At 35.5% G+C, this 12,959-nt stretch overlaps 1 protein-coding gene across 1 annotated transcript in view; it reads right to left on the bottom strand.

The window, feature by feature from the left end:
* CFAP47 (cilia and flagella associated protein 47) overlaps positions 1 to 12,959 on the bottom strand; it is a 260,765-nt gene that overhangs the window by 99,638 nt on the left and 148,168 nt on the right. Inside the window, exon 51 of the mRNA XM_054291296.1 lies at positions 4,250 to 4,347. Coding sequence (XP_054147271.1) covers positions 4,250 to 4,347 — 98 coding nt within the window. The remainder of the gene's footprint in view (positions 1 to 4,249; positions 4,348 to 12,959) is intronic.

Genomic DNA, 12,959 nt, shown 5'->3' with positions numbered 1-12,959 from the left:
AACATAAAAATAATAAACAGTACTAGCACCATTAAAAGCAAAGTTTGTGGCATTTTTTCCTTTTTTACTATATACACAGTATATGTGTAATCTCTTTTCTACACACAGAAAATGAGATTACAATATTTTTCTTATTCAAGCGTTGTATTGACCTTTAAAGCATTGTATTATACCAAACAACTTGTGGTGGGCATTCTATTGACCACATGGACCAAAACAATTAAATCTTATTCAATTTAGAGACAGATGTGCCTCAAACTGGGGGAACTACTGTGCTTCTATGTAAAAATTAGGAAGAAACTATTACATTTTAATTCAAAATCCATTTCATAGGATCACAAGATATGCTGAGTTGGAAGGGAACATCGAGTTCAATCCTGGCCCTGCACAGGACACCCCAAGAGTCACCCCATGTTCCTGAGAGCATTGTCCCAACACTTCCAGAGCTCTGCCAGGCTGGTGCTGTGAGCACTGCCCTGGGGAGCTGTTCCAGTGCCCAACCAGAAACCCACACTGACTACTGAGGAGCAAGGACTACAATAGGATTTTACTCCAAATCTCCAGTTAGATAACTTCTTCTACTCAAACAAGGGTATTTCTTTTACTGAAATACAGTGATTAAAATAATTGAAATTGGACTAGAGCTTAAAATGAATGACTTTTTCAATATGGCTTATGGCTTTAAATATTGACTTACTCAATATTTTTATTTCCATAAACACCTTAATCATAATCTGGTTAATAGCAAAGTACAAGCTTAAATGATTTCAGCTATAACAGGCTAAAAGAATTTTAAGAAAACTTGGGCAGTATAAAACTTGGCTTGATTCAGTTAAGTAATCAATCTCCACGTTGAATTTTAGGTTGAGAGACAGAACACATCCAGAAACAATATGTAGTGAGATGGGTCTCAACAATGTAGAAATGCAAACTTAAACTATTTCATTAAAAACTTGAGTTAAACCAAATTATCTCTAAGTCTTTCAGATACATATCTGCAGCTAGGCTTTGATATTGAAATTTTTCACCTTAAGGATGTCAAGACATGGAAACAACAAAGCAAACTAAAGGTAAATGTAACTGGAAAATCCTGTGCTGTTTCAATTCAAGATCATTGATCTAATCAGAACTAAGCATTATGCAAAAGATAGATGGAAGCACATGCCACAATACTTACCACCGAAAATTCTGAGCAAATTAAATGAGGATGGGGACACAATGCATGAGTTTGGAGTGGGGGCAGTACAGACCTAACATCTAGGTAGGTATTTCTTTTTAGCTCATTTTATGCACGGAAAACAGAAGAGAACAACTCTATGCTGACACCAAGATGTGAGCTACAGACAACTGCAGGGTGCTGCCATACAACTTCTTGTTTCTTCAGAGTTCTCTGCACCTTTCAACAGAGGAGCAGAATCAGCTGATGGCCAGTGCCTCAGGCCATCCATCAGGGTCAGAAGATTCACAAAGTCAGAAATTTGGCCTGAATCCTGACACCTCTCACCTCCTCTTTCCATGTGGTGGGAGCTGTCACCCTGCCACAGGCACTGCACTTCAGACAGAGGCCCACATATGAAGTGCAAAAGGCTGAGTCAACTTAAAGCATTTCCAAACCTCAGACACAGAACTGGAATCTGCAAGCAAATATATTCATCAACTATAATATGGCATGTGCCAAGATGACCTTACACTGTCCACTGTTCCTGGGTTGCCCCCAGCCCTCAGCTCCCTGGGCCCTCCCTCACTGCAGGCCGGTGTCACTGTGGTCACCATCAAGAAGAGCAGGATGCTACACCTGGCTCGTTTAACACCTCCATCCTGCCAGCTTTACCTCTGCTGTAGCCAATTTTGGATGTTTCAGAAGTCTGAACACTTGTGTAAGACAGAACAGGACTTCTGATGTGCTGAGGATAAATTTGTATTGCATTTGATGATGAGATTCAGCTATAGCTACCATACAAAAGCAGTGTCATTAGTATTTTAAATTAAATGTTGCTAATCCTCTTCATTCCAAGGGCCAGGAAGGAAGAAGACTCTAAGGTCAAAAAGAGATCAATGTATTCATTAAATCTGACTCACTGATGTAGCAGATGTACCAGGTGTCTACGCTTTTTAAATATTTATCAGATTTTGAAGCCATTTCAAGTTCTCACCTTCACAAGACTCTGTCTATGCTTTTCACTATAAGATCTTCCAATGTTTTATTGTTTTCATTACTGGGACAGTCCATGCAAGATTAAATAAATCTCAGATGTAAATTTTTGGCCATTAGCTCTTGATGCATGTTGGTCAGCAAAAATGAGACATCACCACTAAATCTTCTTTAGCAAATGATCACATTTCTTCTCCATTTTTTCTTTGGCAAACTAAGTTGATAGAGCTATTTAACATTCATATGACAAGGCTTGCTGTTCCAGTCCCCCATGCTTCTAGACGATTTCTTTGATTTTCTTCCAGTATTTCAAAATCATTTTTAACCTTCAAGAACCAGACGTGCACATTCTAATAGCAGTACCATCATAATTTGCTTTCTGTTCATGTCTGACCATTCTTCAGCAGTCAAGGACTGCACTGGTTCTCTTTCCTCGTGTCATACTGACAGTTCTACTGAGAAATCATTAGGATAATCCTATTCCCTTACATTAGAGACAGAAAGCTCCCACACTCCAAAACTGAGTGCCTGGCATGTAACCAGTAAATTCAGCAATCATAATGCCATAGCAGTAACCACATGTTTTTATTTGCTAGTCAGAAATATTCATGTCATCTTCCAAACTCATCAATAAGAAAAAATTTATTACATTTTCCATAGAGATCTGAAGAAGAGACATAGCTACTTCTTTCCCTCCATCTTCCCTTAAAGGAATTATCCAAATTTTAAGGCCAGTCATTTCAGTGCCCTAAACACTGCAGAAGTATTTTGTACTTCAATGTTGTTTTTTTCAAGCTTTCACATTGAATTTGATTAAAATTTATAGGAATAGTTCAAATGTACCTTGAGAATTTCTCATACAATAGGAGTCAATAGTGTACTTCAAATCTAGCTTTCCCTTTTACCACTTCAGAGAATTTTCAGATCAGAAAATGATACAAGGTAATGCATGATCCTGTGGGACAAAAACCTGCACTGCTCTTTTCAAGGTCTCAAATCACAAACTCTTTTAGTTCAGCTTTAATGTCCCTCATTAGCAGCAGACACCCCCCAGCATACTCATCCAACACCAGACTTTGAAAACATCAGTATCTGTTTCTCTTCCCTACACAAGTTCACAGTCAGGATATTGAATTTCAAGGAAAGAAGAGCAAACCTGAAGTCATATATGAACAATGAAATTTAAATATTTTAAGATGTGCTTACTGGTTTGGATTTTCACCCTCCATTTGAACCCATGTAAAATCAACTGAGGAGACTCTTTTCCCTTCCCCACAATCTGTGAGTGAAAGAGGTATTCCCCTTGCACCTCCATCACATATTTTTATTTGTAAAAATGCTCCTGCAGGAAAAAACCCTACCAATAATTTCTACTCATACAACCTGTTACCAGCACCTGTTATTACAATGCATGCAGAAAGCAGTATAGACAATAAAGCAAAAATCCATTTACAGAAGATAGGAAAAATATTAGCTCTGAAAACAAACACCTTACAAATGATAATTCAAAGACAAATGAAATTACAAATCAGTGGGAAACAAAAACACTATTTATTAAGCAAACATACTAAAAATTATTGTATCTTTACATAGTTAAGAGACTTAAAGCATACTTGTTTAATATGATGCAATTTTTCTTGTAGTATGACTAATATAATTTATTTTTTTAAGAGTGACAGTATGTATTCATTTAGTAATGCAAACAATTAAATATATCTCAATGATTAAAGAAATTTAAATGGCAATAACAATTTGGCATGCATGAAGAAATAAAGTACCAAAAGAGACAAATTCTGTTGTGGAAAACAGATACACTGAAATTTTTTTAGACTTCAGGCTTATTTGAGATCCAAAGAATAAAAGTGCAATTTTTCTAACAGGATAAAGCAGATATTTTTATTCACATATTTATTTTAGCTCATATCACTGAGCTTAAATGAGAGCTTAATAAGTATTGAATTTTATTACTCAAAAAATGATTGTGTGGTCACTTAATAAAATTGATTAATCTTCTGTGATAGCAGCCAGAACAACAATAAAAATTAAATTTTTCTTCTAATGCAGTAGAACAAAATTAGACATTTAGAGTAATCTTACCAGAGCTTTGCAATCCACATCTATTGTCCTTTCTGCTGCTGCAGGTGCACTGAAAATCTTCAAGGAGAACCACACTTTGCAGTTTGTAGAACTTCCTCCTGTGTTAGAAAAATCAAAATGCCTTACAAATTATCCAATGAGCTGATCAATCCTAGCAGCCTTCAAATCAATGAGAACTTTGAACTTTTAGCAGGAATGCCAGTCACTGTTCACACTGAGACAAAGCAAATCCTGAAGTGATTTAATCAGTGTCAACACACTCTATTCTCTAATCCCTTCTTGTCAGGATTCAAAGTAGTAAGAAATAAATATATTAAAAAAAAATGGAATGGAAACAGCACTTTGGCAAATTAGCTTCCTAGACTACCACATTGTCTCTGGGTTTTAAATATCATTGATTTGTAACTAAAACTTCAGAGCAAACTGACAGTACTTCTGTAATTTTATATCAGGAAATCAAAATTAGTTCCTCTCACACAATAGTTTTTGTATCTAGCATTTTCCTGGTTTTAGAACCAATTTTAGAACCAAGATAATTTAATAAAATTATCTTATCAATCTCATTCAGATAGATGAAACAAACTAAGCCTGAAATCTCTACCATAAGGCCTGATTTTCACAGCACAAATATTTCCTGTGGTCGGATTTTTTCATATATAAAGAGTTGTTCAGCACCTTTAAATAATGCATGCCCAATAATTACTTCCACTATTCCTGTTTGTCAGTATATTGTATGAGATTAAAATAGCCTTATGTCCCACTCACACTTTCCTGAATTACACAATAGGGATCTCCATTAGCACTCCTGTTTCACCACAGCATTAGCCTTGGGAGCTCCTACTGGATTTCTCTTGTGCTGTGACCCCAGCTCATCTCAGAGTCACCATTGTCCTTATTACAGTTCCTTATTCACATACAGGACTTTATTTCCAAACCCTGTTTCCAATAAAACTGTTTCTGACAGGATTCATTTTCATTATTTTCTTACAATTTCCACCATGTACATTCTGTATTAACTTACCCATTTTCTTTGGGCTAATTCGTTATGCATACAATTTACAGGGTTTTATACCAGAATTCCAGGCTTACACTGTCTGGAATAGCCTCAGTGTCTTACAATCTATAAAAATTAGCATCATTGAGCTAAAGAGATCTTCTGAATGTCTATTAAAGGATTGTGGCATGTACAGGACCCTGAGTTTAATCAATTACAAAAGGTAAAAAAAAACCAACCCAATATTCAGAAGAGGTAGCTTGTGAAAAAAGGGAGGATCACATTACACCAAAACAGAACATACTGCCTTGGAAACAGAAATAGAACTTTTTAATTAAAAGAACAAAAGAAAATTAAAGTGTAGTCATAGCTTGGGACATTATATTCTTCAAGAATGCAGTCAAACTGTAGGAAAAGCTCTGAAATTCAGGTAGGAAACAAAAGAGGAAAGCATGAACAGCAAAGTTCCATTTACCAAGGATATGTGATTAAACTGCAGGACAAAAGACAAAAGGATTTATTAAAGTACCAAAGGGATTCATTAAAGTACAGCAACACATTCACAAATAAAAGTAAGGTTAAAGAAAACAGAAAATAGCATTAGATGCTATTTAAACAAAAAATTAACAATGCTGCCAACCTCTCCTCTAACCTCCAAGAACACTCATACACACAAGCTCCACCCTCAAGTGACAACTTGCTAAGATTTAAAAAAGCAGTAGCACAACCTTTTCAAACACATCTGAAGCTGGTAGCTTGGCAAACTCAGAAAGGCTGAGAGATGATCAGGGTGGAAAAGGAATGCTCACGGAAGATAAGGCTGCAGCAGAAAATCTAAATTAATTCTTTGCAGGAGTGTTCATAACAGTGGAGTTCAGGGACTTTCTAAACTCCAGAGCTTGTTTTGAGGGGAACAGTCAGGGAGACTCTTCCAAATTGAGGCTTCAGCAGAAAAGGTTTCTGAGCAGACTGATAAAAAAGAAAGTAACAAATCACCTCTGCAAGAGAGTGTCTGCCCAAAAATTGTGGTTTAAAATGAAAGGTGTCCCTGTCCATTTCAGGGGGTTTGTGGACAACCTTTAAGGTCCCTTCTACCCAAAACACTCTGGGATTCTGCAAGTCTGTGAATTCCAAAGGATCTCATGTATTAAATTGTGGTGGTGCAAACCAGCATGTGACTCCTTGCTTAAGTCAGCTCGGGATATGAAGAAATGAAAAGGCAGAGAATGTGTTGCCAATTTTTAGACAGGTCTCTTGCATAAATTCTGAAATTACAGATGTGAGTTTGTTTATATATTCCAAAGAAAATCATTAAGCATCACAATAAGGGAGGGAAGCCACATCACACAAAACTATTTGAATTCTTTGACAAAATCAGCAGCTGTGTGAATAAGAGAAATGTGGTTTACATGGTACCCTGCATACTTGTCATTACAATATTAGACCTTCCAGCAATTCCTATATACTGCAACCAAGCTATTTTTCCATATACACTTAGAGCCTTCATTTCCTCTCTGACCACACATTTCTCCTTGATATTCATAACTTTCCTGAATAACATTTCTGTTCTTCATAACTGCAGTAATATAAAACTTATTGTCTACTTCCCTTCTCTCTTCTCCCTTTAATATACAAAGTCATTTATTCTGTTCAATTTGCTTTAAAAATACTCTAAAATTTCTGATCTTTCTCAAAAGCAAAGCTTTCTGGTCAAGTTACTTTCTTTTTAGTTTTGATATCAAGTATTTTGAGCTATTAAAATATTTTCTATGTTAGAAATTCTTGATTTCTTTTTTCTATTTTTTATGCATTTGAATGTCTAGATGAATTTCTCGTTAAATTTTTTCTCCATTTTGAAAAATCAAATCTTTTTTCTGGAGACCCTAAATAAACTTCAGTACTTACAGAATTCCTTTCTGGAAAACAGCTATCATGTTTGGGAGGGAATACCTTGTATGTATTTTTCAATGATATTATATGTAGTTAGATATTTTCAGTTATAATATTCTTTGCATAACACTTGATATGTCCCTAAATATTTTCAAATGCTTTCATGGAAGCAGTTTTCTTAATGCAGGGTACGACCCTGGCAATTCTCTGCTGAAGGAGCATATTTTTATTTTTGCAGCTGAACCCTTGACTGAAAGTTTCTGCAATTTCTGCTCAGTATTAAGCCTTGAAGTTGTATAACCTTTGATGTTCTGCTAACTTTTACTCAGTGAAAACAAAGCTGAATTGTTGTTTGCTTCCCATTTGCACTGTTAAAAACATAAAACTCAGGGCTTTAGCCTCACTTAGCTGAAAACCTGGTATCAAATAGTGACTCTAAAGGTGAGTCCCTGCTCATGTCCTTACCCATATAATCTATTTGAACAGGCTACATTAAGGCAAATTTATTGCAAGTATCCTCATCTCCAAGTAATTATAGACTAATTTTGCTCCAAATTTATTCTCTTCCTAAGGCAACCCACAAGTAAGGAACTAGTTCTTCCTCTCAAGAATACTCAGCAGTCACTTCCAAACTATAAAGCTTAAGCTCCCTGGAAAAAAAAATACTATAAACAGATAAAAATAACAGCAAATGCTTTTGGAATTTCCTTTAGTTCTATCTCAGCATTCAAACCCAAAAAACAACTTACATGGCTGAAGTGTAGTATTAGAAATTCATTTTTCAAAGTACAGACCATAAGGTCAGGAGTTTGGGGATTTTTTTCATTATTTTTTGTTAGAGTTTTTCAAAGAGTTTTGCTTTGCCAGAGAGTAGCTGCTGGGAAAGGCTCAATGATCAGGGGCAATGGAGATAAACTCAATATATTCAGGCTGAAACTCATAGACAGCTCCCTCTCAAGACACAGAACAAGGTTATATTTCTGTTTCTGTTTTCTGCACACATTTCAAAAGCAGGTAAAAAAAAAAAAAAGTATGCACTCTTCCTTTTCCCTCTACTTTTCTAAACCTCCATTGACATTTTTAATGCATTTTAAGTCTTTTCTTAGGGCCTGAGCACTGCACTTTGATTTCTTGTGAGATAAACTTCATTTGACTTTAGGCTTGCTCTCTTATCTCCTCACTCCGGGCCCTCGATGACAAATAAAAATCCTCAGCCTGCTTTATGCAACCACCAGGTCATGATCTTGTCAGATCTCGTGGAATAAACAAAACAAATTGCAGTCAGTGCTTCAGATGGAAATCACCTCTGGAGAGGAGCGAGCACAAATCTTCTGAACATAAAAATGCAGCTACTTCAATATTTAATCTCCACCACCTTCTCTTTTAGTCTCTCCTTTGGTCAGCAGGCTTTCACCCTGCCTAGTCAGGGTCAAGCATCTGTCACTAATGGTTAGTGCAAACCAGCACCTCCATGTGTCAGCTGCTGCATATTCAGTTAGCATCACTGTAAAATAGGTCCCTAATTCCAAGGTTTTAGAACTTTCCCCAATTTTTTTGTAATTTTTAATTTTATTATGGAATCACTGGAAACGTAGAAAGGTGTGTAATTTCTGTTTCATGTAGTTGACCTCAGCTGGGGAAAAAACAAAACCAAAAAATTTCTGCATTATTTCTGTATCCATTCCTTAATCAGTCAATTTCTTCAACTAGTATTTATCTACAGTAATTACATTTGTGAACAGCAGTTCTGTATTTAAAACACGGGATTAAAAAATTACAATTTACATGAAAATTAAACTTGAACCTTCAACAAACATTTCAGGTTCAATGAACCCTCAATGAACCTTCAACAAACAAACAAACAGGTTAAAATCTCAAACTTCCCTTCTAAACCTCATTCCAGCTTGTATGATATAACAAAACTATTGGTTTTTCTTACTGAGCTGAATATCCTTTTATAATCAAATCAGTCTGGTGCCTTGTCCTACTTCTCTTCAGTGATACAAATAAACTGTTTCTCCTTTGCCTGATCTCTTCATTGATTGTGCAATTTTAAAAAATGTCATAAAATCTTCCCTAGCATATCAGTATTTTAAGCCATACACATTTAATCTTCTATTTTGTATCACATCCTGAAGAGTCATCAATTCTTAAATCCTCTTCCTTCTACTCTCAAGATGCTCCTCTCTATCACTGGCATGAGAATACCTTATTACCATATCAGCCACAAGCTGAAATTTCTCATCTCTCTGTCCCCTTTCCTTAAATTTACTTTTCATCCATCCTCTGTCTGCAACACCAGCTATTAAATGTGCTGTCAGTTATAAAAAGAAAAGATCCTTCTCTCCTGATGGAGACAGAGCTGTCCATCAGCTCTGAATGACACATCACTGATGATGAAGGAAGATTGGCCTTGGTCCTGAAAATTGTAAAATTCCAGGGACTTTGGGAGGAGGGTGTATGTGTTGTGATATGGACACAATGGGGAAACTTGAATTGTACTGCTAAATACATTGATTTATTTCAAATACGTCGTCCTAATTTTACTGACTTCTATAGCATCAAAAATATGATTATTTAAGTAAAAAGCTGAATTTAAGTGATATTTTCAAATTTAATGTGAGTTCTTTCTACAGCATTTTTTACCTAATATTTTCTGAGTTTATATAGTAATAAAATTAATAAAGTACAAAGTTTAAACAAAAAGTTTAAACAAAACACTCTTAAATAGGGTAAATAGGGATGTTTAAGGGTATGGGTTTATTTTGGAATAGTGGGCAGAGAAATAACACAGCATGATTGCTTAATTTTCAAGAAAACATCCTAGGCTGGAAGTTATGAACATTCTCACTGAGTAAACAGCCTTAATGTTGTCCTCATAGGTATATTGCTGTACTTTACAGAATATAAGATATAAATTAAAAATTACATTTTTCCTAGTTTCCTACAATATATAAAAATTTAACTGCTTTTCACATGTAAAGAGTTCATGCAGGAAAAAAACCAAAATTTAAACCTTTTTGATTTAGAATAAATCATTTTCATATAAATTATGTGAAAAAGACTAGCTGTTAAGCCCATGATTATTTACATTCCTTATTTTTCTAACTGGACTTGCCTTAATCATCTAATAATTACTATTAAAAGACCCAACCTTTCTTTTGCTAACTTTTAGTGACAATTTTAGTATCCCTACCATGCTAAATTAAAAAAAAAATTTACAGAGTTTTAGGGAATTACTTCAGACTCACCATAAACCTCCAAATTCATTCCAGATACAAATGTAATTGCATTAATCAGTCCTAAGACACGTAAATGTTTTAGAAAAAGGATTTGGATATTTTTGACAGTGTCACTAGATAAATCTAATTGCTTCACATGCTGAAGGACAAACCTGCAATTTTTCTGTGTAGGCAGACCCACTACTCCACTGAAAAAGAAGTTAAATCTTGTTTTAACTGGCACTAGATACCTCTCTTCACTTTTAGATTCCAAGTATACAAAATCTTCACTTGATTTAGGGGGGAAAGCTGTAAAACATTAACTTATTATTAAAATATTGCAATCCTATTACATTAAGAGTTCAAAATCATGCAAAAAGTCAGACGTTTATATTCATTTTTACTACATGAGGATTAACTTATCCTTGAAAAGGCAACACTTCTACACTTTCCTCTTCCAGGGAAGTTATTAGTTTAGGGGTTTCACCTTTAGGCTTGAGCTCATGGGTTTTCTCACCTAAGGGTTATACTTTTTCAATAAAATCAATCAACATGTACAGCTTTTAAAAATGCTTTTGCATAACATGGCAAGATAAACTTTGCTCTCAGCTGCCATTTTACGTACATGAACATATCTGAGAAACCCAAACATTGAAATGAATATTCATGTCATGTATTCCATATAACATCACTTGGAAAAATATTTTAATATTCATCAGTCATTAATCTTGTTCTTAAAGGATATGATGTTATAATTCCCTAAGAGCAACTTCCATTAATTAAGAGTGTACCTTACATTCTGTATCCAGCCTAAGTCATGCAGAGGGACAGTCCTTAAAGTGACTGAGGATGGAAGATTGCATTAGTTGGCACACATAAATTGGAACTGATGTATGAAAGTGATCCCTTTGAAATGCTGCAATTCAAAATTAAATTATGATGCTTTCACATGTCAATATGTACTTAATATCACATGTCAATATGTACTTAATATTAAATTAATTCAGAATTTTCAAGGTAATATATATAGTACCTATAGGCAGGCTTGGTGAAATGGGGTATTCTGCAAAAGGAAAATCTGCAAGATGTATTAAGATTCCTTTTCTTCAGGACTTGTCCTAAACCAGGCAAGGACTGTATCTCCAGAGCCTTTTTCACTCAGGAAAATTTGGAAATGGAAATTAGAACATTTTTTTTAATGAAAAATCTAAACCTTGTTTTTGAATTATCTGTGAATAATAAAATACAAATCCCTGAAAAAGTGTGTGACCTATTAAAAGGCAGGAATCCAGAATCTCTCTTGTTTAAATTCTGGCTTCAAATCCATCTTTTCAAATGAACATCACCGCCTTATGGTGGAAACTGAGATACCACTAGCCCATGAAAGACATTCCTTTTCCCTAAACTTCTTCCAAACTGTGAGAAGAAGAGAGAATTTTAACACTAGACAGCTTATTTCAAGAAAATGGATGACTAACACCGTTGGTGTCTTCCATTTTTGAAGCTCAGTCTTCCATACTATTAATACCACCACAGCAGGATGTTCTAACACCATTTTTCAGTTAGACACCTTTACTCCATAGACACTTTCCCATCTCCATCTCCCAGGTAACAACTTCAAAAAAATCACCCAGCAGATCTGCTATGTCTGTGGGATGTGGAAGATGGAAAATATCTCGTTACCTCAGAATATTCTTATGTCCTTCATAAACTCTCAGTACCTTAAATGATGATGTCACAGCTCTCCCTTCTCCCTTGAAGTTGAGTGATGAAAATGAAAATATGGTTATTTGCCTTTTATAGGGCCTTTTTTCACTCTCCATTTGGGCTGTGTCCTACACTTATCCAGGGCATGTATCCTTCATGACATTTAGCCTAGCCTGTCTACTGGTGACAGAATATTTATCTGCTGGTACTCACTGAGACAGAAATCAGGATCTGATCTTATAAACATGTTAAACTCTCTCTGATTAAATCGTGGGATGGGAATAAACTCAGGGCACATGACAGTATGTCATCCATGCACCTGTGACATTAGTAAATACAGATCTAAAACAAGAGATGAAAAAATCAACAAGAACACAGGTAATATATTTGGCATTAAAATTCATCTCCCCTCACCTTTTTGAGCTCTGCAGGCAGCATGACAAATCTGAACATAAAGTATGCAAAGAGTAGGAAAAATTCAAATGCTGAAAAGCAATCCAGAAAATTTTAGCAATACAAGAGTCAAAACTTCAGTTGTGGTGGTTTTGGGAGGAAGTGGGGGGAAGTAGGGTAGGGGGACAGGGAAGGAAATATTCTGCCTTAGTAAAAGTTTGAGGAATAAATTCTGGGGAAATTAATTCAAAGGATTGTCACAAACCTTACCAATGTGGGTCCAGCGTGTCAATTACATTTCTTACTAAGACCACACACTAAGAGGAACCCCAGACTTTCATAACTGAATACTCACTGAAGGGGTGGGATGGCAGGGACGTTTAACAATCTGCTACATAAGGAATCTGCCATAAATACACCATTGAAAATAAAGTTGGTATGTTTCAAGTGCAATGGTCTGTGTGTCAGGAACAACCTGCACCTCACACAAATTATGTCACATTGA

This window comes from Melozone crissalis, unplaced genomic scaffold (genome assembly GCF_028551555.1).
Source record: "Melozone crissalis strain CALT ecotype California unplaced genomic scaffold, PUWL_Pcris_2 ptg000090l_1, whole genome shotgun sequence".
Taxonomy (NCBI): domain Eukaryota; kingdom Metazoa; phylum Chordata; class Aves; order Passeriformes; family Passerellidae; genus Melozone; species Melozone crissalis.
Note: the sequence above shows the minus strand (reverse complement) of the source record. Positions and strands in the feature narration are given on the sequence as shown.